The following is a 26,118-nucleotide window of genomic DNA, read 5'->3' on the forward strand; positions in this document are numbered from 1 at the left end:
CTTCCATCCACAATTAGGGCTCATGTAGGGAAAAATCACCAGCGACCACAGGGTGTTGGTCATGGCGGCCAGGGGCACTGCGGCAGATTTTTTTTTCCTTCGTTCTTTGCTGCAGTCTGGGTGCGGCTACAGCAATTTGTCATAGAATCTGGGGGGCTCATTTTTCCGGCCAATCACTTTTAGAGAAATGAGCGCATTGCAGCAGAATGCGCTGACGTCAAAGACCACCCCTTCTGCGCCTTTATATAAACCCCACCCAGCCAGCCCCTAGCGCAGAAGACGAAGAGCTGGAATAGAGCTCGCCTCGGCTCTGCTGGCCTTGGCTGCAGCTCTTCCAGAAACCCAGGGCGCCCACAGAAGAATCTCTTACCTGGTGAGTGGTTAGCCATCCTTTGCCTGGAAGGATGTGCAAAATTGAAGACGACATCTCCATCTAGCTTCGGCTCGGTCCTCCTGGACATGCCGAAAGGCCAGTGCTGGGGATCTTCTCCCAAAGGCAGCCCCTTACTTAGCCTGGTCCCCAGCATCCAACACGAAATTCTGTAAGGAAAGGAATCCTCAGGCACATTTTTTTCTCGGGTGTGTGGGGGGGTCCGGTCCACTAGGGCTCTTCTCACTAGTGTGGGCAGCACGGCAGAGACCCTGATTAAGAAAAACAGCAATAATGAGATATTCTGCCCCCAAATCCAGCGTATTTTTGTTTCTGGGGTCTAAAAACCTGATTTTGGCGGCTGAAAGCCCCCTTTAGAATCACATTAATGGTGGGAGACATGGCGGCGATGCATCATCCCGCAAGCCCCATAAAATAGAGGGGGGGGGAGGTACCTGAAAAGAGGGGAATCAAGCCATCTATTTCTCCTAGCCAGGTTCTCGGTGGATCGTGGGTGTAAGATTTAGAGGTTCATGTTCACCAGCAATTCTGAATCCAGATACTCGGGTTTAGTATAGACCTGACCTCAGGCAAAAATATAGGGGAAAAAAAATGTAACCATTACTAGCCATTTCCTGACGCAGTCGCTTTAACAGAGGAAAGAGATGGTGTCAAAGGCAAATCTAGCCGGAGACCCCCAGATCACGGAGAGAAGGCTGCGGTTGACGCTAGGGTCAAGGAATCCGGGGGGCGCAGACAGAATAGATGTGGGGGGTGGGCTAGGGTAGAAAAAAACCCACGTCGTTGCGTCTCATAGGAAGGAAAAGAGAAATGCAGAAAAGGGGGTGTGTGGAGGTGGGGGGGTGATCTGAGTGCTGGAAATTTGGAGGCAGGGTTCTTTTCGGCATTGCGCATGATGGCTGCGGCTAGATTCTGACGTGTTGAAGGCCTTTGACTTTTGGTAAATCACCTTTTGCCGTTTCCTTTGTCCCCATGAAGCCCCCCCTGGCCGCCCCCTCCTCATTCTGGGCTGGCTGGTTGCGGGGGGGGGGGCAGCCTGAGGGCTGCGACGTGGCAGGTTTCTAGAATGTTCTATTGATGGCCGCAAGAGGGCGCTGGTGGCACTGCGGAATTTTGGGGGGCGGGGTGGGGAGGGAAGAGGAGGTGGCCTTTGTTCTCCTGCAGGAGGGGGTCGGGAGCGAGATGGGCTGCGGGACCGTGGGTTCATTTACCTAAGGGGAAATGTTAGTAGATACCTGGGTTCACTGAGGTGCGCTTGCAGGACTTACAATAGGTCAGAGATGGCATCATCTGCAGTGGCTGTGTGATTTAGGGTGTCATGGACTCAGATTAATTTATTTTCAGTGATTTTTGTTTTCTGGGGTCTTAGAAAGGTGTGGCTTTTTGAGGAAGGATTGCAAAAAAATATTAATTAATTAGGCGTCATCCTTAAGGGTCTTGAGAGTTGACGTGGCAAAGGGGGGGCAAAGTTTTGAGGAGAAGGGTGTTAATTGGGTGGGGGGAGGCGGGGTGATCTGCCTTTATTTTGTCATATAGCTGAAGACCTCAAAAATGAGTGTTGCGTATTAAGAATTGAGCCTTTAAATTTTAATTATGCTTAATTGGATTTACTAATGGTGGGGGGGCAGCGTCCTGCTTTTACTTATCAGGAGTAGAATTGTGGTCTGGGGGCAGCCCCTTACTGCAGGGTCTCTTTATCGTCGTGGTTTTGGTGCAAGGCGGCTCCTGGATGCCTGTGTGTGTGCTGCGTCATGTCTGGAAAATGGCTCAGGCAGAGGCGATGGGGGTGCATAGAGACCCTTAAAGATGGCTGGTGTGGGCTCTGCCCCCCCCAGCCTGAAACCTGTTGGGCACCCTCCCCCCTCCTACGTCAGTCTAGCTCTAGCAGCTGCGTCCTGGCGCCTGTGGGGGTGCCTCAGGTGGTTGGGCTATGGGAGTCTTAGTGCGGGCTGCGCGCCCCCTAGCGGTCTCTATGTGCAAATGGTTCTTGGCCTGCTAGACTAGCATTAGAATTGCGCATGCGCACACAGCTAACACTTGTGACCTGTCAATCAATTCATCTGTACCCCTCCCATTGCTGTCCTCCCCTCCCATTTCTCCTCCTACTTCTCCTCCCATTTCTACTTTCCCTCCTTCCCCCTCCCATTTCTTCTCCCTCCTTCTCCCTCCCATTTCTTCTCCCTCCTCCCCCTCCCACTTCTTCTCCCTCCTCCCCCTCCCATTTCATCTCTCCCTCTTTCCCCTCCCACTTTTCTCCCCTATCTTCCCCTCCCATTTTTCCTCTCACTCCTCCCCCTCTTCCCACTTCTCCTCCCTCCTCCCGCCCCCACCCATTTTCCTCATTCCTCTTACCCCTCCCTTCTCTTCCTCCCCTCCACCCCATCCCTGCTTCTCTTTCCTGATCCCTCCCACCCCTCCCTCTTCCCCCCAAGCCTTCCCCTCCCTTCTCTCCTCTTTCACTTGCCCCTTCCCTCTCTATGCTGTTCCTGGGCTGGCCATTAGAGGTCATCAAGGTGGATTCTAACAACCCCCTCCCATATCCTAGGCTCTCTCTTCAGGGATGACATCATCGGCTCACACCAGTCTTCCAGGACCACCTTCCAGATGCCAAGGCTGCTGCTCGAGTACCTGCTGTGCATCTCTACCTCCTGGTACCACAGCCACTCCCTCAAGTTGTCTGCATGTTATATGGCCTGTGGGCTCCTCCTACCCATTGCGCATTCATCACCCCCAGACCCATTAGCCATTAAAGACAACTTAAAATGTTAAGTAATTAGCTGTAATTGTAATTAGTTGTAATTAATTAGCTTATATTGTAATTAATACCTATACCTGGGCATTTAATAAATTCTCTAACCTTTGGTTATTTGTAGAGCCAAGGAGCATGGATTCCAGGAACCCACTACCATTCAGAGCAACTCCTCGTGGACCCCCTCCCCCCCCCGATCAGGACAGCGAGGGACAAGAGACAAAGAGGATCATCAGTGGCCAGCTAGTCTCTCTGGGGTTCAAACCTTGAACCAGTGCCCTAGTGAGGGGGCACTGGCCATGACCCTTGACCTTTGCTCTGCTTGTGTCTTGAGTCTGAGTCCTTTCCTGTACATCTGTGCTTGTGTTCATCTGCTAGTGAACTGGAGTGCTGCCCTCCCCGAGGGGGGTCGTCCCTTGTGACTGACCATGCTGTCCTAACAATGGCCTGAGCAAAAGGGTCCCATTGGGAACCTCTCAGGAGGGGGACCCGGGTCAGGGGCGACCAGCATCTTGCTGGCAACTCCGTGGGTGGGGTGGGGCGGGGTGCTTCCTTCTGGAATGAGCACGTGGCTGACCCCAAAGGCATGTCCCCTCCCCCTCCTCCACCCACCTTCTCAGAGATGTCCCTTTTGGGGTAGTGGGGACATTAGGAGCAACCTCCTAGGGTTGTTGTGAGAATTAAATGAACTGCAGCAGCCTGAGGCAGGGCTGGGCAGAGACCTCAGCACATGTTTGTTGAAAGGTTTGCAGGTGGATCTAGCCCTCCCGTTCATGGCTCATGTGTCTCAACCATTCTCCCACAGACTCCTGCAGCCCCTATGCCCAGGGCTCTCCTTGCGCCAGGTAGGGGCTCCTAAACAACAGGACGTCCGGGAGACTTTGAGTAAGGACACGAATAAAGTGTGTGGTCATTTCCAGGGCACTTTCTACATAATGTGACCGTGTTATTCCTGTCATTCGTGTGTCAAAGGGGGTAGCCTAGTGTCTAGAGAGGAGGGGTAAATTGGCATTGATTTTATTTTTATTTTTATTTTTTTCAAGATTTTTAAAGAGGTAGGTGGGAAAGAGAACTGGGAGAGCCCGGACTCACTCATGAGATTGAACTTAAATTCACACTGAGGACACTTGGACTCTTGCCACATTGGGTAAGAGAAGGGGTCAAAGTTGGACCCGGGTGCCATTGTGGCGACCCCTGATGGTCCAATCCCCTGTCCTCCACCTAAAGTTCTTCAATCCATACCAAACATTTCACAGTGGGGAATCCTAGCTTCCCAAGGGTGGTCTTGGGAGCTGCTGGGGGAGGGGGTGGGGTGGCCCAAGTCTGGTAGCACGTGCTGACCTCACCTCTTAGGAATGGTGTGACCTTAAACAAGTCATTTAGTTTCCAGGTTTCAGTTCCTTTCACACCTAAATAGGCATTTCAAAAAAAATTTAAAAAAAAAAAAAAGGAGAAATAAAGAGAGAAAAAGTGGAGGGTGGGGGGAGGTGGGGGGTGGGGGGTGGGGGGAAACCAGGTTGTCTACCCCACAGAGTGCTTCTGAAGACCAAATGATGTAACTCACAAGAAAGTGCCTTGTAAATCGCCCAGAAATTGCAAAAAATCCTTAACTAGCCAATGAGGCTGCCTCTATTGCCCATCGACCAGCCCTAGTCTCTCACAACAGTGAGCACCCAGTAGGTGCTGGCTGTCTTTGTGCTCAACAAATAATTTCCAGAATTAAAAAAACAAAACAAAAACAAAAACAAAAACAAAAAAAAACCCCAGCAAAACAACATTCATTCAACAAACATTTTCTGAGACACTGACCATGTGCCCAGTGCACCAGGCTATGGCTGAGATACAAAGACAATGAGAACAGTCTCTTTTGGGAGGCTAATTAGTACCCTTATTTCTACCAGCACTTTCTTTGGTGGACTTTTAAACCAACCAGTTTTGTCCAGACAAGACAAAAAAACAAAAACAAAAACCCAACTGGGTTGCTTTAGGGAGGCAACTGGTCTGGAGTGGACAATGGTGTCCAGGCCCCTGAAAGGGGCTGATTGGATTATGAGGCAAATGGAGGCAGAAGGAGCACACAGGAGACAAATGCAGTGGGCGGAGACCCGCTCTGAGTTAATCAGGCTGATTGAAGGGACCCTTTCTGTCTTGCCGAGTGGCCAGGGGGCTCTCGCCACTGCCTACTCTGTCAGCACTGCTCTGTGCACATGGAGACTGGAGCTACCCTGGTCCCTCTCTGGCAATTGTTCATTCATTTGATGCTCACAACTCCCTGTCCTGACCCAGGGCCGGCCTGCCATCACGCAGGGAAGCAGAGGTCGCCAAGCGGTTTTCGACGGGGCCCCCCACATAACGTTAGCCTCGCGGTCTCTTCGGTTTTAGCAGCAGTGGACATGAACCTGTTTCCAGCCTGCATCCTCCAGTTCCTCTCGGGACTTCTGGCTCCACTGTGCTCACCTGGAGCCCTGCCCGCCTGCCCGCCCGCCCACCTTCCCCTGTCCTCCTTCCTCGCCACTCCAGTGTCTGTCTTTCCTTCACAGCCCGGCTTCTCGAGGCCTGTCTACACTCGCTGCTTTCCTTCCTCACCTCCAATTTCCCCTCCAACCCACTGCTTCCTGACTCGCTCTTCTCCATCGAACGGCTCTCGCTCAGGTAAAGACTTTTCTGTAGCTTGACCCTTGGCACGATGCCAGCTCTGGCTGGCCACAAGGACACATGCATCTCCTCCATTCCTGCTGCTCCATGGTTTCACGGCTCTGGTTCCCTTCTATTTCCACATTACTGGCTTCTCAGACACAGCTCTTCTCACCCCCCCCCCCCCGGGGAGCTTACATTCCTAGCCCCTCTCAGTTTCCCAAACCTGCCTTGTGCCACCCAGCTGCCAAGGCCGCCTAGAGCACTCTGGGCTGGGTGGGCTGGATTCAGGTCTTAGGGAAAGCTCTTAAAGTTGGGACCACGGTGTAGGTCAGCTTTTCCAAGCTACCTTGGCTAAACCAGGGTTAATGGGCTTCACTTGGAAGGCCAGGTGAGTCTCTGTCAGGTAAGACAGACACTCCTTAGCTGAGGGACTGGAAGGGAAATCAATTAGGTATTCCTGAGCAAATGCAATTTGGGACACAATTAAGTTTTCTCAAAGTTAGGTTCCCACAGAGAAGACCAAAGAGCAGGGGCAGGGGGGTGGGGGGTTGAAGGTGGTGGGCAAGCATGAAAGACAGCAAAGGCAAGGAAAGGGGATTTACTAAGACCTACCCAGACCTCACCTAGCGAAAGCTTCCCTTCTAGGCTAGCCTGGAGAAAAACCAGAAGGAAGCTTTTAAGTTGATTACCCAGTGACACATCCCAGGAAGTCTCCGTATCACATAGCCCCATTGAAGGGTTTTGAGTTCCTCTCCTGAGGTTTAACCTCTGTACCCCTTCCCCCCTCCCTAAGGCCTCCCTGGACTGGTGATTAAGTCCCGATGGTACAGGAGGGGTCAGAAGGGTCTCAAGGAATGACTGGCTCACGGGACAGAGCCACCCCTACCCCCCCAGCTGTGTTTTTTTTCCTTTTTTTCCAATTCTATTCTACTTTTTGCCCTTTCTCCTTAATGAACACAGGGCTAATCTTGGGCCTTGTGGAAGGAGGAGGCTGCAGTTCTAGCTAATGAGGGAGCCGCTGGCCTCCAATCATCATCTCATAAGGAGCCCTCTTTGTCTTCGAAGGAAAAACACTTATTATCATAATGAGCTGAGCTGGTGGCTGAGGGGTAGGGGGCCTTCGGTTCTTAAGGCACACTTTAATGTCAGTGTTGTAGATTTCCCTTCCCCATTGAACGGGGTTGCATGTTGAAGGTAGCTTTGCATCAAGGAACTATAAGAGCTCCACACTGGCCAGCCATTCCTTGTCACCTAGACTCTTGCCAAGTTCCCCAGTCTCACCCCAGCAATCAACAAACCTGGTGAAGGGGACTCCCTCCTCCCATCCCCTTTCCTCAGTGGGTCCACTACAGCACCACTCCTGTGCTGGACTTGACGGTAGGGCAGTTGGACAGAGCAGAGGTCTAGGAGAGTGGAAGCCACGCACGAGGCTGCCCACAGTGCAGTCAGGTGTGGAGACTTCACTGTCTGCAGGGTCCCTTGTCTCAAATATCTATCAGTAATATTTATATTGCGATAATAGGTCCCCTGAAGCCACTTCTGATATCCACAAGTCCTAGGTCACCGGGTCTCCAAACTTAGCAATTCAAACAAGACCCTCCCCCAGCTCCCCAGGCTCCCTACCCCCTCTGCCACCATCTCAGCTGCCCCTGATGGCAGGAAGCTTATAAGTAGGATTCCAGGTAACTGCTTCCTAGTCCCCCTCCCCTTTCAGTCCAGGCGTCCAGGGTGGCTTCAGAGTAGTTGGCCCATGGGCCCAGAGCATTCTGGGTACTCAATATCTATGGGATCAATCAGGACATATTAGGGGAGTTACAGAGATGAGGCCAAGGGCGGAGGGAAGAGGCAGGAAAAGCATTGCCCCCCCCCCCAATTCTTCTGAGAACAACTTTTTCTGCCTTTACTGCCCATTCCCCTCCATTCTCTGTCACAGCCTCCCTCTGTTTGTCTCCCTCCCTCTCCCAATTGGATCTGGCCCCTTTTGGGGTGCCCCTAGGCCACCCCTTCCTCTTCTGGGTGTCCCAGCACCAACCCGGTAAATAGTGGGGCTCAGTAAGAGTATGTGGGATGATGTATGGTGGGACAGGCGGACGAATGGACGGGCTCAACTGCCACATCTGGGCAGCTAAGGGTCAGGAGGTACGGGAGGCTCAAGGGAAGTGGGGTCAGTAGCGACCTGCCCTAGGCTCAGCCCCCTTTGAGGGGTCCTAAGGTTGCGCCCTGCATTCGTCCGCGCGTTTACTCTGTCATCCACAGTTGATCCTAACTGAGCGTGCCCATGGTCCTGGCCCTGGGCTTGGCACCTGCCACCTAGCTTGTCCCTTGATGGCCTCTGCTTCCCAGGGAGGGCAAGCTGGGGGGTTGTCTGGGAACCAGAGCACTGGTCTCTGGCTCCATAGAGGGCATTCAGAGGGCATGGGGTGGGCCTGGTTTGCCTGCCCTGCCTTCTCGCAGACCTGCCCACCCCCAGGGCCTTGCCCCCCTCTCTGCCTCCCTCCCCATTCATGGCTGAGTACGGGCTACTGGCCCCGCAGCTTAGAGCTGAGGCTAGCGCAAAAGGAACAGCTGTGATGTGCCTGTCCTGGCCACACAGGTCTCCCTCTTGAGGTTGATGGATGGGGGTCTGAGGCTTTTGGACCCTTTCCACAGTTTGTTCCTCCCCTTGGGACTCAGTCCAGCCTTTTTGTCCCCAATTATGGCTGGGGACTGTGTCCCATGTCAGGAGCCTTTAGAGAGCATGTGCAGGCCCCGCCTCTGCCTGGCTGCCCACCTGCCCCTCTCTACCTGCTGGCTCCCCCCTGCTTCTACAGTGCCGGGGTTCATCACCCACTTGACGTTCTGCTTGCATAGCCCTTCCATGGTGTCCCCTAACACCTACCTGTGCTTCAGTGTCCCTGGGCTCATCCTATACCAACCTCTCCCTCGGGTTCCAGCCACTCCTTCCTCTGCTTTACAGTCTGGCTTCCCTTGCTAAGCCCACACTGTGGCTAACCTGGTCCACCTGCTGCCCTTAGCCCTGCTACCGGGTCCCTATCCCATTGTGCCCTACCCCCTCCACCCTCCCTCCCCAAACTCACCTCAGTTGCCAAAGCCTCCCGGTGCCTGTTGGACAATCCCTTGCTGGTTCTTCCATCTGTGGGCCTAGTTTCCAGGGGCTGAGTGACCAGGGTCTTAAAACAGGTTTAAGACTTGGCTTGCTGGCCCTGGAGATCCCATCGCCGTCTTCGTCGAACTCGAACTCCTAGCCGTCGTGCTTCCCTGGTGGGTGTTTACCACACTTCCCACCACCTTGTCCTTGAGAGTCCATGGCTCCACCCTCCTAGTCCCCTTGCTGACCATTTGGTGTTGTTTTGGGGGCTACTATCCAGGCCTGTCGCGTCTTCCTGTGCCATTTGCCGTTGTACTCAGGTTCCACGAGCTGCCCATCTCCACAGAAGAGCAGGTGAGGCCGCTGCCTGTCTTCATGCGTGTGAGTACAGGTGGCTTTTCTTTATTTTAGGGTGTTCCGCTTTGTAGGAATTCTAATTTTTTGCCTTTCCTCAAAGCTGGCATTGCCCTCCGGCCATGCTGGCTGAAGAAAAGAAGACTGAGGACCCCAGGACGTCCAGCGCGAGGACCCCAGGAAGCTCAGCGCGAGGACCCCAGGAAGCTCAGCGCGAGGACCCCACCCACAATGCCCAGCGCGAGGACCTCACGCACAACACGTTGCAACCCTTCTGGATTAGGGTGAGTCTCTTGCGCCGGTAAACACAACTTCGTTAGAATTCACTGACATTGCATCTTCACTCAAGGAGGAGTACAGGGGGAGGGTGCACCTTACCAAGCGCCGCACACTCATCTTGGACCTGGATGCCTGGACGCTGCCTGGAGCTGAGAAAGACTGTTGCCACGAGACAGCATGCGTGGAAGTCCATCCTGGCCCCTGTCTAGCAGGGACCAGAGACGGTAGGTGGGAGTAGGGCACATGTACACTCCCAGAAATAGCCAGGGCAAGAAACACAGTAGGCACACAACACACTCAACCCGACTATGTTCGTGATATGAAGAATCCATAGGCCCTTGGCTTTGTCCCATGCAGAGATATGGACTGGGAGACATATCTCCCCACCAGCCATGGTGGCGCTGTTTACTCAGAGAATTTCAGCTTTGCCTACGTGGGGCTTTGATGACTAATGAAATGGTGTGGTTTTTTTTTTTTTTTTTTTTTTTTTAATGCGAGCTTGTCTTTTCCTTACCCCTGACATTGCTTTGAGACAGGAATGAAATGGAGAAGACACAGAAGACTTCGTCATGTGTTCGCTTGTTTTTGAACCACAAAGAGTGGCTCACTTACTCAAGACATATATTTGTGGAGCCATTGAAGGGTTGTGTGTTGTGTTGGGGTGGGTAGGACCAAAACAAAGGGTTGAAGGGTCAGGTGAGGAGGGCAGCCAGCCATCAAGGAGGGTCCTCCTGCTTTGCTCCACATGGGGTGGTGGGAGACACTGGGGCAATTTGACTGGGCCCAGGTCTGACCTTGGGCTATCCTTTTTGACACCTTGACCTCCATGCCCCTGCCTCAGAATTCCTCCCAACTTGTCACCCTGCTTGGAGGAGACCTTGCCTTTCCCATGGGATTTCTGCTTTTGGATGCAGCTTCCATGATATCCTCATTAAATGAGATTTATAGATGGCTCCTCTATAGCTCCACCTTTCCCCCTCTGAAGTGGAAATGGGATGGGATCCTATTATTAAACAACCTAACTCACAAGGGGGCCAAGCACCCAGGCCTGGCCTTTGCCTGCCTGTTTTTCCCTCTCTAGAGGGCCCAGTAGGCTGTAGAGAGGAGGGGTGTGTGTCTAGGGCACCAGAAGGCTCTGTCTTGTGACATTTACTCCGTAGCTGGCATTTACTGAGCAACCTGCAAACACAGTGACGTGGCTGGTGAGGCGGGCAGGGAGGGGAAGCTTGGCTGGGGGCAGGATACAAGCTCCCAGGGGCATTGAATCCCGAGCTTAGACAAAGCCACTGGCTGGGTAGCCTGAGCCGAGGGAGCCAAGGGCTTGCAGCTCTGAGCTCGTTCATTAGGGTCAGCCCAGAACTTGGGATGTAGACTGAGCCCCAAGGGGTTAGGTTAGGTTAAGATGAGGTGAACAGACCCAACCACGAAACAATATGCCCAGGTATCCTATAGTACTCCAACACTCTGCAGCCAGCCCCACCTACCCTCCTGGGATTCAAGGACAAGCTTAACATGAAGGTACATTTTGAGTGACTGATGTTTCAGGAATTGTGGAAGCTAAATCTCAAGCAGATAGATCTTTGGAAGATTTTGTGTGACATCAGGTTAAAGAACAAGGAAGAATATACTAGGTTCTCAATTAATATACAATCCACTAGCCTCTCAGGTTAGGCTTAGGAATTGAATCAATAGAAATGATAGCTTTCTGAAAAATTAATTTTGATGCTTTAGACAATGCCAAAGGGTGATAAAGGGTGGAAATGAGGCCTGAATTGCCCAAGAGAGCAGGCACAGGGACCTTGTCACCTGGTAGAAAGATGGGAGGTGGCCTCTGGTCATTTGCCATGGTAATAGGCACTTAGTGCCCCAAAGTCCTTTCTAACTTGGTGCTTCACGAGGAGGGCAGACTGTGGGACAAGATAGTGCCTTTTTGTGGGAGAGCCCAGGGGTGGGCAGGAAAGGGAGGTCAGAGCTAAGCTGAGGTTACTCATGGAGGGGGCTGCCTTTGCTTCTACATTCCCTCCTGCAAGCTGCTGGCTGCGGTTTTCAGGGCCCCTGATTTGTGTGATTCAAACCCCAAATGTATTCGAAAGTACATTTCTCTAAATGATGTCAAAACCTGGCAAGACTTCGGGGCAGCAGGACGCATATGTTTCTTATTCCTTCATTTACATGAAGTAACTTACATTTTTTTTTTCTTTATGAGTCATCTGACTTCTTAGGATGAAAAAAGAAATCTACTGATCTTTTAACGAGCTGGTTAGTGAAGAGTAAGGGGTGTCACACGAAGGGGGTGTGGAGGGAGGTCAATAAGGCCCTCAAAGGTTACAGAGCAGTGGACAGTGAAGGGCAATGAAGAAGCCATGCTGGAGGGACAGGGTGGGGGCAGCTGCCCTGGGAGCCCTTTCTTCTCTAGGGACAGGAATTTAACAGGCTAGAAATGAGTCCCAAGAGCTACCTCCTCTTCTGCTGCCTTGAGCCCCCAATCCTCTCAGACAAAAGGAGGAATGTAAGATTTAGGCTGTCATTCCTAGTTAGAGAAGATGGAAAATTCTAGGAGACCTGGGTCTTTCTGAGTGAGAGACTACATAAGGCACAGGGGTCTCTGAAAGAGAGAGGCACTGTGTGGGTGGTGGGACCTCTGAGTAAAGCCTGGCTGCTCATGGACACCGAGGGCTCTCGAGGATTCTGAGGAAAGGGGTGTTTCAGGGTGAGGTTGCCTTTGTGGCATAGAAAAATTCATCCGGGGGGCATTAGGGACACTTTAGGAAGGAGTCTCTGGTGTTTCCTTCTGGGCACCTAGAAACACAGCAACAGGGCTACAGAGCAGAACAGCATTAGGAGAGGGGTCCTGGGTCTCCATCTCTGATGCAAATATCTGGTTTGTCCTGGGATTGTCTGGCCCTGGGGCCAGTGTCTGGGGTCTGCCTCTTCCTTTTGGATCTGGTGGCTTAAGCCAGGTTTCTCAGAGGCATTGTCCATGTTTGTTTTCTCACCTTCCTTCATCCCCAAGTCCAGGGTGTGTGTGTGTGTGTGTGTGTGTGTGTGTGTGTGTGTGTGTGTGTGTGTGTGTGTGTGAAGGACAGGTGTCAGGTGACGGAGGCCAGTAGCCCCCACCCCTCCAACTCAAGCAGGATGTGTGTGGGAGAGGAATTAATTAAGGCAAGAGCAGGGGTGGAGGGTATGGTACAGTCTTGACTTTCTTAATTGCTCTCTAGTTTCTTTGGGCTTAAGAGAAAATTGCAGATGGTGAGGTCTTCCCTCCCCTAGCCTGGGAGTGGGGCCCCAGAGCCTGGCTCCCCACCACCTTGACTTGGCCTTCTCTTCTCTCAGTGAATAGGGTCTTTGGCTGGGGCTTAAGGAGGAGACTCTTAGCCTGGGAGCTCCGAGGCCCGCTGCAGCTGGAAACAAAGGCTCAAGCAGAAAGGAATGTGGGGGAGCCCTGTGGAGCACAGCCACCTGGGGATAATTGGGAGAGCTAGCTTCGATGAGTTTCCCAGGTCCTGTGAATGGCTCCTGTCAATGGAAGGTGCCCTTTCTTCAGATGAAAGGAAGAAAACTCAATTACCTACTCGACATGGTGTGTGTGTGTTCCCAGGGTGCTGCATGGGGCGCCTGCATCTGTGTGTGTGTGTGTGTGTGTGTGTGTGTGTGTGTTGCACCTAGGAGCAGACCCCTTTGGTATAATCCCTCGTGTTGTCACTGTCTGACCCTGGGGACTCTTCAGCTTGTCCTTCCCAGGGCTAGATTTGTGTAAGTCTCTTGGGATAGAGTGATAGGATTAACTATAGGCAAGAATGTGATCACATTGGGCCCAAAGCCCAAAAGATGCTTTAGAGACAGAATGGGGCCAAGGGGGGATAGTCCAGAATGAAGAGTTAGGGAAAGAGGACTGTGGAAGGGGCCAAAGAGTGAGCATACGTCTTTTCTGGCCACCAGGGACCACAGCTGTGTGGCTTTTTTATTTTTTATTTATTTATTTTTTTGCCTTCTAGCATGTTCTCTGGGTCATTCTGTATGTGGCTAGGCAGCTGGTCCTCCAGGGTTAGGAAACTAGGGTGGTAGGGCTGGTGGTGATGGTAGGAGTCTGAAATTAAGTTACGGTATGACAAGTATATAAGGTTAGAGACATAGAGCAGAAAAAGCAGAGTGACCATCCCCCGGCCAGGGGTTGTCCCACTACTGCCCTAGTCTGTCCCAAAGCAAAAGTCCCTGCTAAGAGAAGGAGTCCTGGTTCTCAGTCGAAGTTGGTGTTGTTGTGACTGTTTCTGAGCCTCAGTTTCCCTAAGTAAGTCAGCCTAATCAGACCGGAGCCTTTCTGTAATCAGACGCAGCCCCTGTTTAACCAGAGAAGGGCATGCAGAGGTCCCTGACTGGACACTGTGGACCTCCATTAGCTTTCTGGTAGATCACCCTATTGCTCCTTAGCAACTGTCAGGTAGTCAGAGGGCAGAGCTCAGGATGGGTACTTGGGTCCAGGATAGGCAGCTGCCCAAAGCTGCCTTCCAGGGTCTGAACCCAGCCCTGCCCATGGATGTGACCTCAGCCTCTGCATTCAGGCCTCAGGGTCATCCTTTCTCCAGCCTTAAGATGAGGAGTATGGATCTGTAGTCATCTGAGGCCTCTGGAAAGTCTATAAGTGCTGGGTCTTTAGCACACTAGGACCCTCGGCAGCCTAGTTTCTATTGCTATTGTCCCTCTGCTTTGGAGGTGAGGGGGCTGGAGATTCCAGAGGGTCAGAGTGTCCAGCTCTGGGTGAGGGCTGCTGATTGTAGGTTCCTGAGTGACAAGTGTGGTGGTCAGGGGGTCTCAGAGATCAGCTAGTTCATCACTGATAGCTTTTAGACATCACAGGTCTTCATGGAAGCCGCTGCTGCCCCTTGTGCTGTTATTACTTATTACAGGGAATTATTCAAACATCCCACAGGCCAGGCTGGGAAACACTTTTTAGGCCAGAGAGCATCCCTTTTGTAATAAAACTAGACCCGTGATTTCCCTGCCAGGAGGATGTGTCCTAGGGGTGCTGTCCAGAAGGGGTCATTGTGCACCCGTTGGTCAAGAGGCATCCTGACCCACCCAGGGAAGAAATTCTAGTTGAAGCCACCAAGGTAGCAACTTGTAAAAACAGTGTGTGGTACCCACCCGCCACCCCCTCCCCCTTGTGTACTCTTCCCCGTCTGCTCCCTGGGCCTCAGCATGGTAATCAGGAGCGCACGGACCTTTTCTGTCAGTCTGTGCCCATCATTACCGTGGTGGACTGCAGCTTTTGTTTTGTGACCTTGGTTGCTACAATACCTACGAGCTGAAATGAGGAATCAAAAAATTGCCAGCTTCAATTAGACTGGCAGACTGTGTTCCCAAGGCTGCTTCAGCCTTTCTATCCATTAAGGGTAAACATGTACCAAATAGGTCCTAATTCTCTCTAATTGCCTACTCCTGAAGCAGAGAGGTGAAATTCCAGGAAGAGGCATATATAAACATCCTCTGAAACCCGACCAAGGAAAATTAGAGGGCTGATGGGGGCCCGGTGCATAGAAGGGGACATGGTTTCAAAAGATGTCCCAATTACCGCTCCCATTTTCATAAATGGGCCCGTAATGTCCAGAGCCTGGGTCTCAACAAAGGTACAGGAAATGAGCTCTGCAAAGAGCTTCCATTTGTCAGGGGAACTTGCAAGAGGGTAGTATTTTCTCAACAGGTAGGAAGTGGGAAAGGCTGATCATTTGCGTAACTGCAGACTCGATTTCTTGAAATCAACATTTTAGTAAAAATAGTCCTCTGACGTTTTTCCTCTGTTTGAAACATCAGTGAGATATTTGTACCCAAAACTAGATCAATTAGGTCCTATGTGCCTCCGGAAGAGAGAAACTTTTAAAAAGATTATCTCAAGATGCAGAGTTGGAATGTTCTTATCCTGTTGAGCCATGGGGGCTGCATTGACTGTGCCCATCCTTGTTTTGTATGTGTAGCATGAGCTCAGGACATGGATTTACAAGGTCTTCCATCAAACGTTTGTGACAGAGGTTCCTGCGGACTCTATAAAATCTTGTTTTTTCCTTTGGCTGCCGTGAGTCATCTCTGCAGCTTTTCTGACATTTGTTAAGATTCCAACCCCGCACTGCGTTATTAATACATCACGCAGATCTGGAGCTGGTACACGCAGCTTTTAAACCACCAAGGCACGACTTTGCCAGGGTTACGTGCTAGCATGCCAAGTTCATTAAGGACAGTCAGGCGCACCTAGGGTCCACAGGGTCCTGGAGGAAAGGCAGGAAAAAATCCAGATGCCCCGGGCTGCTTCTGATTACCTTCCTGCCATTAAAAACAAAACAGAGGAAAACAGGAATGGAAGAGTGAAGGCCCCCAGCTCAGGTTCCTGCAAAGGAACAGCAGTGTCTTTGGTCTTGCTGTGTGTTCTTGGTCTAAGGTCTTGTCACCCAGAGACCATGGTTATGATGAGTGGCCACCCCAGTCTTCAGGGGTCATGGGGAGAGGGGTATTCACTATGCAGTTAGGTGGTCATGAGCTGTTAGATGACCAATAGTGCTTGGGTCACTCACATCTTCTGGTTGTCATTTATTTTATTTTTTCTCAAGCAGTTTGAGTTTGTAGAACGATCAAGACAGTGACTATGGGGGTTGGGGATGTAGCTCCATGCCTGCCTGGCAGGTAAGAAGCCTTAGCGTCTAGTCCCCAGCACTAAAATCAACTCATATGCAGTGGTGCATGCATGCCTGTAATCTCAGAACTTGGGAGGTAAGGCAGGAGGGCCAGAAGTTCAGCTTTAGTCTCTTTGACATAGCAGATTTGAGGCCAGTCTGGGCTACATAAGAGCCTATTTCAAAAATAAAATTAAAATAAAAAAAAGTATACAGAAACGCCCTTGGCCCTTCCTTAGTGTGTCCTATACACATACCAGGAGGCTGCCTCTACATTGTGCTTTTTGTGGGCCTTTTTAGTTGTCTAGTGATGTGACTCTTTATTGTTCATCTCACAGTTTTACCTCATGTTTGAGATAAACCCTGAACTTGTAAAGACTTGGTGTACTGGCATTCTGTTGGGTCTGTTATACTCCTGTGACATGGTTAGCACAGAGGTGGCTGCACGGGTACCCTAGGGGGTCACCTGTCATCCTCTGTGTGTGTGTGTGTGTGTGTGTGTGTGTTCAATGGTTATTCAAGACACTGCTGACTGAAAACCCTATAGTTGTAGTATAGCCCACATACTGGAATCCTGGCCTCTGTTGTGTGGCCCTCTGCCCAGCTTGGCCCATGTTGAGTCTTGCTGGCCCACTGACTTGTCCAGGGCACAACCTGTGCCCTACTTTCAGGATGTTCTCAGAGCTCTTGTATACCAGGGAGTGGGCTACCCCACGTAGGTATCAGTTTGAATTTTGTAGGTACAGAATCCCTAAAGCTTAGCTTACACTTAGCAGCCCTTAGCCCACCATCCAGGCTAATACCAAGGCTCTTGGTACATGCCCCATCTCCTCATAGCTGGTAGGGCTGAGCATGGAAAGAGTGGGTTGTCTCTGTGGATTTCAGAGTTGTTGAACTTGAGAGTCCTTGCTTTAAGCCGTACTTGTGACCTGCATAGGTGCTTTTAGCCATACTTAGCGGCCTTCTTTGCCAACCCCCTCCTGGTACTTGCTTTCCTGGGTGGGATTCTATCCCGTGACTGCAAGCTTTCTGATTTTTAGCCAAAGCCATCATCTGGAATCCTGCGTGGGACCCTGGACACACGGACACAGACACCTGCCCCTGGGACCCTCCAACTGTAAATTGTAAGTGGCTGGAACACAGAGAGCATACGTAATGGCTGATTGGGTGGGGGTTCCAAGTACCCTGTCAGTCGAGCTGCAGTCTCTGCAGATGGAAGCGGGCGGGAGGGGGGGCCGTTGCCCAGTGAGCCAAGTCGAGGGCTGACCTGGTGCTTGTGTTGTAAGATGGGAGCCTCCATCCGCCTAGTGTTGTCTCTGTCTCAAAAGAATTCTATAGGCTGCTTCAAGTGTGGGACCCCAAAAGAATTTCTTCTTTTTCACTTTTCCAAATGAATGGGCCTTTCATTGCGGACTCTCCCTCTGGCTCTTATACTGACTAGGATTGGAAGCGCCCTTGTGAGCTGGGGCCTTCAAAGGGCTGAGGAGAAAATGCAGGCCGAGAGACCAGCTTCTCAAATAGGCTTCAAGCCTCCATGACCTGAGCTCACCCCCTGGAAATGTCTGGAAAACATAATGGGCAGGTTTTCTGTCTTCAAAGTTTCCATCAAAACCTCTTCAAGTTCTTTATTGTTTAGGACTGAGACACTTGGGGACAGTAATGGGGACTTTCTTTTGTATCTGTCTTGAAAGGCCAAAATATTTTTATATTGCTGTAGACAAAGCCACCTATTTACAAATGGACTCTGTTCCGTCGTTTCCCACCAGGAAGACCGTACTATGTTTGTGTCTCTATGTATTCTGGGGTCTTGAAACAGGTTTCTCATGGGGATGGCCATTCACTAGAGCCCAGAGGAGCAGAAGGGGAAGTGTCTACCCTGCCAAGGGGGTCTGGGGAAGGAGGGGGGCTAGTCTCAGATTTGCTCCTTGTATGTCTAGGGTAAACCCTGGGAGAAGCTGGTGGTAAAAGAACATATGCTGTGTTTGCCCCACATCTGCCATTTGTGTGTGTTTCTGGGCTATGGGTTTGCACACTTTGGTGGTTAACATGGTGGGAGGAAGTAAGAAGGGCCAAGAGGGCACGGGTGCTCTGGTTTTCCTGCTGGGAGGCTGTTTCACTGGTGTGTGTTACATCACATAATGCATGTTTAGCTGGGTGAGTGAAAACAGTGGGAAGGGACAGAGAAAGAAACGAATAGGTATAGAGAGCTAGTCACAGAGTACACAGTCACCATTCCATCTCACTGGTGGCCAGGTGTTCGAAAAATGTTCAATAAAGTTCTGAGCTGACACACTGGTATTGGGTCATCATGGACCTAAGGAGTTTTTTAATTGAAGAAGGAATCCCAAAGAATAGAAGGAAGAATAAGAAGAGCTGTCAAAACCAGCTCTAAGGTTTTTGAGGCCCTTTAATATAAACAGATGATGGCGTGATCAGAGAGAACGAAACAGGAAAGAGAAAACAAACAAACAAACAAACAAGATGCTTACAGAATACGAGGGGATATGTGAGCATGCAAGGAGAACCCAGCTAGGTTAGTATCGGGGGACTGATAGATCGTTAATCCTGTCTGGGTACCCCAGCTGCAAGGGGATGAGAGAGGCAGCAAGTGAGAAAGAGAGGACACATAGGAAACTGTAACAAGACAGAGGCAGGAGAGAGAGAGAGAGAGAGAGAGAGAGAGAGAGAGAGAGAGAGAGAGAGAGAGAGCAGACAGATGAGGAGCTTCAGGGGAGGGTTAAGCTAGGCTTCGCAATCTGACCACTTAACTCTACCAGCAAAGAAAGGCTTAAACACTAAAAAGAGGGAAAGCCGGAAGAAAGGATGGTAGATGTGAAAGGCATAGAGGATGGAAAGCAATAGGGAGTGGAGTGCAGGTGCTGTGGAGGGACGCTTGCAGGTGACGCAGTTCACCAGCCTGTGCAGCTGAGAAAGATAGCCAGTGACAAAGGAGAAGAAGAAAGGTAACAATATGCTCACAAATAGGTAGGTGAATGTAGTTAGAAGACGGCCCGGCTACGGACTGGACAAGAGGCTGTGTCAGCAGACTGGTTAATTCCCATCTGTGCTTCTGAGATGGACAATGACCCACCCGACCAAGAGACCTTTCAGGCATCAATATGTCAGGGAGGGCTTCAATGGGGCAATGGAGGCAAGGCCCATTAATAGCAGATTATGATGTATCCAATTAGGTGCACCTGCCCTCTGGAAGTGCAGAAACCAGTATTGAAATGGAAAGAAAGACTGAATGGAAGCCGAGAGTACAAATGAATGGATGGGAAAAAAAGATTTGCATTCGCTCTGGGGAGGGTGCTGCTGAGCCCCAGGGTCATCTGATCTCCCAGAGAATAAAAGGGCGAGGGAGTGATAAAGAGTAACAATAAGATGGGGAAGAAATGAAAAGGAGTGTGGAAGAGAATAAGTGGGGACAATGAAGTCTAGGAGTGCGGCTTGTTTAACACAAGTCATCCATATTAATTCAAAATTGAGGCCCTCTGATGGGATGGGCTAGGTCCCAGGGATGAAGCTGTTGCCTAGTATGTGCCAAGTTCTGGGTTCCATCTCCGCCTGGCAAGACAAACAGAGGAAACAAAATTATAGCCCAGAGGTTGTAAATGTTGTTTTTGATGGTTTTGGGACAAAGAGCTAGATCAGTTGGAAGATAGAGAAATAGGAAGAGGTGGGAAAGAGTTAGATGAACACAAGAGGAAGCAGCAGTTCTTAAGATAAGTGTTTAAATATGGTGAATACGTATCTCCTGGGTGTGTCAGACAAAAATAACGAAAAGAAACAAGTTTAGGAATGACCACACAAGGATGATCAGGAAGCGGTGACTTTAGTTAATCACTGTGGCACTCAGCCCTGTCAGGGATTTTTTTAAATGTACAAAGGAGATAAAGGAAGACACACAATACCGAAGAGAGACAGGACAGACAGACACAGCGAAAAGGTTGAGGACATAATGAATATCCTGGAGACATGCCTGAGAGGGTCGTATAGGGATGAGAGAAAGAACAGCAAGAATTCTGCTTAATTCAAAACTGGGCTCCTGAGATAGCTAAATATCTCCTGAACCCAAGCACCAACACAGGAGATTAAATAACAAAAGAGCTGCAGGCAGACCCAAGTGGAGAAGGCTTGGGACCCTCAGATCACGCTTAATCTAAATCTGTGCACCTGAGGTCCATAAATAAAAGAATAAATATTGAAATAAAGGAGTGACAGAAAGGATGAATGAGCACACATGACTGAATTAGAAATGGAAATGGCCAGAGCAGCCAGGAAGGAGTGGCCCATGGGACTTCTGCTCATCTTATTCTAGGCACCTGAGGTCCCTTCGTGAGAAGATGCAGGGAGAAGAGGGGAAGGGAAAGGCCTGAGAGCAAATGAAAGAGAGGAGAGGAGAGGAAATGAGAAAGTATCAGAGAGAGGAAGCGATCGGGGGTTCCTCGGAAGAGGAATGTCCACGAGGATTAATAAGGAGGCTCTCATTAATCCTAAAGATCGATGAGGTAATCCAGACCCAGGTTCTTAAGGGGAGGGGGAATGGAGAGAATTAAAAAAAAAAAGATGCAAAAAAGGAGAGAAAGATAATAAAACAAGCAACATGATGAATGGGTAATTAAGAGAGGCTGTCTGGACAGAAATAGTAATGAGTTCCCATGCATAGTCCTTAAATAGATAAATACATTATACCTTTCAAAGAATGCGTGAAAAATCGAAGAACACCATGGCCCCCAAACAAGGCTGCACCTTCCATTGCTGTAATAAAATACATGCAGCAGAGAGCCATAAATAACGGAAAATACTTAAATGTAAAAGGTGACCAGACGGAGGGGGAAGATTGCAAGCCCAGATACTCGAGGGAGGCAATGTTTGCTTTGCATGTGTAATACAATTATGTTCACAGGAAATTAAAAGAAAGAAAGAAAGAAAGAAAGAAAGAAAAGAAAAGAAAGAAACCATCCAAACTAAGACTGGGAGAAAAGATAAGGAAGGGAAGCAAGATCGGAGAGATGGGGTGGAGACTCCGGGGTGGGTTTCTATTCTGCACACCCGGACTTATAAAAGTGAGTTTGTCAGGGCAGGAAGAGAGAGCTGAAATCTGGAGCGGGTGGGGGTGGGCAGATGGATAGAAAAGGAATGGAAACTACACGGGGGAGGGTGCAGGGGGAGTAGAAGAGGGATTTGCAAAGTGGGGGCTCTAAGATCTGAGGTTATGGCTCTTTTAAAGCTGAGCGGTTGCTGTCCCCCAAGGAATCAAATCTTACTGCTTTTGTGAAGGAAGAGAAGATGGCAACAATATTGCAGGAAAAGAGGGAAGGGGGCAGGCAGGGAGGCAGGGAGGCAGGGAGGCAGGGAGGAGCTTGCACGTGCTATTCCCTGACTGGGATTGGTAATAGATAGCTCTTGGCCCACCACAAGCTGCGTCCACACAGCCTGACTGACTGGGAACAGCTAGCCTTGGATCATCATTGCCATTTTTTGCTTGCGGGGGGGCCATTTCACTGTCTGTCACATCTTCAGTCCACAGACACATCCCTGCACAGTGCCCTTTCCATAGACATGGATAGGTGGGAAGGGCTCAGGCCTGGGGCGCTCTGGAAATGGTTGCGTGAATAAGGGGCGCTATGCCCAGTGGGTACCTTGAGTCCTCCCTGGAAAAGGATCTCTTCTGATCCTGATGTGAGGGGGCTTAGCCAGCCAAAGGGCAGGAGGAGGTCAGGGCAAAGGAGGCTTTGCCTGCTGCATAACATCTTGAGTGTGACTTACACCCAGGGTGCAGCCAATGTGAGCTTGACCTGGAAGCCCAGAGGCCCTGGAGGCCCAGGCAAAGCTCTCAGAGATCAAGCCTACCCTTCAGCTCAGAGAGTTGACCCCTGCCCAGGCTCCCACACATGTTCCTGGGTCCCAGCCCCTAGAAACATATGCCACCCCTGGAGCCTGTTTCAAGGCCCGTCTTCCAGAATGTTTAACCTGTGTTCTGTAACTAGTAAAACGCGAGTTTGTACTGTGTATTGAATCTGTCTTCTTATTGGCCTCTGTGGGCTGCTGGGGGAGACCTGGAGAGTTGTTTATTCTAGTGTCCCCCACCCCCTGGGACTCTTTGCTTCTGCCCAGTTTTCTTTCTCTGTTGTGGACAAGATTTTGTAGAGTTGTGTGTTGTATGCTTGTGTCTGACCATTAAAAAAAAAGAGAGAGAGAGAGAGAGAGAGAGAGAGAGAGAGAGAGAGAGAGAGAGAGAGAGAGAGAGAGTCACAGCCCTCCTTGACTCCTTAATTCCTATTGGGGGTGCTAAAGTCCAAATCAGACCAAACCAGATTCTTGTCAAGTGCCCGACAGGAAGGATAATAGCTTGGCTGGATCCAGGGAGCACATGCAGACCTAAGAGTAGGGTGGACAGATGGGCGATACAGCAAGGGGGCTTTGAGAGCTGAGTGAGTGCAGGCTTAGTAGAGAGACAGTATGGAAGGTTGGGAAGGGTGGGGCTGCTGCTACCTGAGTTGCTGAGGGTCTGAGACACCAGCAAGGAGGAAGGGCCCCTGGAAGAAGCGGTTTGAGATGACTGAAGAAGGAAGATGGGCGCTCCCTACGCTTCTAGCTTCAAGGTTTTTAGTGTAGGCCCCAATAGACGCCAACTGCCTCCGATCGTGGAAGACACAGCCTAACCTTGTCAGAAGCCACCTTCTGTGCCCCCAGCACCACGTGTCTGGGCCACGTGAGCAACGCCACGTGGGCCTGACGTGGAGCTGGGGCCGCAGGGGTCTGATGGCCTCCTGTTTCAGAACCTGGGGCGTTTATCATCCTTGGGACACCTGCTGACCTGGCTCCGGAGGATTGTCCACACAAGTCTGAGTGACGGAGTGAGATGAGGGGGCGGGTGGAGATGCTCAGAAGAAAATGGCCAGAGGGTCTGTGCATGGGGCTCATTTCCAGCTATTTAGAGAGTCAGGCAAGGTGGGATGGGTGTGGAGGAGAATGCTGGGACTACATGTGGGCTACAGCTGTGAAGTCAGTGACATGGGGCAGCATGGGGATGGGTCTCTAGGTGGGCCTTGTCTCAACATCCATGCCAGAAGATTGGAGGGGATGCCATGGGTACTGTGGGTCAGTGGGACCTTGGAAGTATCACGGGCTCGGGTAGGTGACTTTGTCATGTCACCTTGGGAATAATGAAGGATAGATCTAGCTGTATTGAGTCTTTGACTCTTAATCTGATCTGGAATAATAAATGTCTCTAGTTCTGGGGTTTTGAGAGTGGTAGGAGTCCGTAGGATATGTGTGGGGAGGGTGGTCTGCATGCGCTCCAGCTTGGTATCCCAGCACTTCTGACCGCTCAGGGCTGTCTTAGACTTATTTGCTTTTCCTTTCAACATTATAAAAGAAGGCAAATTTTGTCTTTTGATTGACACTCATATGCAAACCACAACTTCCTTTCTCTGATAATACTGGGACCTACAGCTCTCCTCGGCTCCCCCCCCCCCCACTTTGAGCCCACCTTTGGGGCAGGTAGGCCAAAGGCCCTGGTGTTTTCTGAGGTGAAGTTGTTAATGTAAAGATGTGTAACTCAGCAGGGGAAAGAAACACACCCTCAACTCTGCCACCCTGTGCTCCATCTTCCTTTCTGCCTTCCAAATTCTTATGAGCACAGTTTTGTTTTTTTAATTTTTTTTCCATTTAATGAGCATCCTTTTTTTTTTTTTTTTTAAAGCTCCATTGGTGGTGTTTACTTTTCTGTTGGTGTTTTCCGTCTCCTGCAACTAGCATCTTGCTGTCCACGATTTCTTTGCTCCATGGTCTCTCTCACCTGCTTGGGTTCCACTGAATGGCTATGACATCATGATCTACCCATCTTACTGTTGCTGACGCATGATCAACTCCTTTAACATTGTTGGTTTGTTTTGTTTGTTTGTTTTTTTAACATTACCAATGACATCATCACTAATGGCTTTGCACCACTAGCTTTCTCAGCATCTCTAGCACCCCCCACCCCTGACATCTAGCTTTTCCCATGGTTCTTCTCTTTTCTCCTTGCTTCCTTGTGCTAGACTGTGAGCCCGCTCAGGGCAAGGAGCTTGTGGAACTGAGCTCTGTATTTCTTGTAGGATATCTATGTATGTTGACTGTGTGTGTGTGTGTGTGTGTGTGTGTGTGTGTGTGTGTGTGTGTGTAAGGGTGGACAGGTATGTGTGATGGAGTGATTGAAAGATTGGCAGGCAGATGAGAGGTTAGATGAATGGATGAATGAACGAATGGCTGAGTGAGTGAATTAGTGAGTGAATGGATGGATGGATGGATTCTCTGTGGCTGAGCTGCTTGGATGAAAGGGTAATGGTGTTTGAATGGCTGCTGGTTGATTGACGAGTATTTTAGCTTGTCTGATGTATTAGCATTTAAGGTGATGTATTATTATTTGAGGTATCTGCTGACTTTCCTCACCCCTCTGTTAAAAATGCTTTTGTGTGTGTATAACTTGTTCTAATTACTAATGAAGACTGAATATTTTTCACCCATGTTTGTTAACAAATTGTATCTTATCTTCTGTGAACTGTTTGTCCAAGTCCAGTGGCTCATGGCTCTTTAAGGCTCTTGGTTGAGGGTGTCCTTAGACCAGGCAATGGCCTTTCACAGATATCTACAGAATGATGTGGGAGGCCCAGCTGACTTCCAGGTAACATTAGAATTTACTTATCCTGCGAAATAGGGAGGCTGATACCTTACACCAGCAGGTAGAGAACATTTTTAGGCTTGTGTCTGGGTTCACCATGCTGTTCTAGCTTATGAGCTCTGCCCTGTCCTCTGTACCTCTTGTCGTCCTGTCAGTCCTCCACCGTGTCCTCCTGAGTGATGGACTACATATACCCCTCTGCCCCTGTTCTGAGGTGTAGACTCTGAGGCCATTTCTTACAGGAACTGGCTTCTTAGTGCTCTGTCTTGACACATACCTTAGCTCTAGTCTTCCCGTGCACTTCAGTGGCAGTTGTGGTCTTTTAGGGAATGAATGAGAAATTTAGTTCAGGACTGATGTGACCCTCAGGTTAGTTCTAGGAGCAAGGCCATTTTCTGGTCTCGGCTCTTCCCCTCCCAACCTTCTCACAGGGCAGTCATAGCCATCAGGGTAAGGTGCATGTTCCAGGAGAGCTCACCCTGCCATCCAGAACTCCCTCCCATACTCTATTATAGCACTTAGCGTGTCTGCCTGTGTTCAGCCCTCTCACTCCATGCTTATCTGGACATTGAAGCTTGGAAAGCCAGTGGTGACTTCAACTGACTTTAATTCATCCACTCATCCATCTAGCTATACATCTAGCCATCTGTCAGTAAGTCCATCCATCCATCCATCTATCCATCCATCCATCCATCCATCCATCCATCCATCCATCCATCCATCCATCCACCCATCCATGCATACACGCATTGGGCCTCCATCACTTGACCTGGTGCTTTGGGCCTCTCTCCCTCTCCTGAAAGCAAACCCCTTCACCTTGGGCAAGCTGTGTGATACCATGGGCTGTGGTCATGAAGCAAGGCCCCCATTCACAGTCTCCTCCTCCTAAGTCACGGCTCTGAGCACGTCCCAGCTGGACCCCCATCACCACAGCTTTTTCTCCATAAGGCTTCTCACACCCCACTCCCTTCTACTGTGATCCGGGAGGGCCAGGTTCCCAGAGTGCCCTGGGACTGGCCCTTCCCACCATAAGCAGAGCTGCCTCCCCAGGCTTTTCACTGCCCGGTGCATGGTCCCTGTCATAAGCTTTGCCTTCTCCCTTGCAGCTTCCTCCACCAGATGGCAGTGGTTTTGACTCATGTGCCCATTCCTTTACACCTTCATTCATTCATTCTCTTACAGCCAGCAAGCATCTTAAAAAAAAAAAAAAATTAGCTAGTGCTATACTAGAGCCGGCTCACAAGCACCCATTGCACCACTGTCCTTTGAAAGAAAAGATGGGGACATTTGTAA

The 26,118-nt window shown here is 50.3% G+C and overlaps 1 protein-coding gene across 11 annotated transcripts in view; it reads left to right on the forward strand.

Moving 5' to 3' along the window:
• The first annotated feature begins 274 nt into the window (after positions 1–274).
• LOC110324815 overlaps positions 275–26,118 on the forward strand; it is a 30,663-nt gene continuing 4,819 nt past the window's right edge. The window contains exons 1-9 of one of the 11 annotated variants that reach the window (XR_002380698.2): positions 275–373; positions 2,937–3,042; positions 3,265–3,985; positions 4,194–4,287; positions 5,681–5,792; positions 9,146–9,219; positions 9,323–9,503; positions 17,198–17,281; positions 17,599–18,147. Coding sequence is in view for 9 of the 11 variants with exons in the window: in XM_029540597.1 (XP_029396457.1) it covers positions 3,871–3,985; positions 5,681–5,792; positions 8,958–9,038; positions 9,146–9,246; positions 9,323–9,503; positions 17,198–17,281; positions 17,599–17,695 (771 nt within the window). In the remaining 2 variants the exon portion in view is untranslated. The other 10 variants (XM_029540599.1, XM_029540597.1, XM_029540601.1 and 7 more) reach the window with 10 other exon arrangements.

This window comes from Mus pahari, chromosome 7 (assembly GCF_900095145.1).
Source record: "Mus pahari chromosome 7, PAHARI_EIJ_v1.1, whole genome shotgun sequence".
Lineage (NCBI taxonomy): Eukaryota > Metazoa > Chordata > Mammalia > Rodentia > Muridae > Mus > Mus pahari.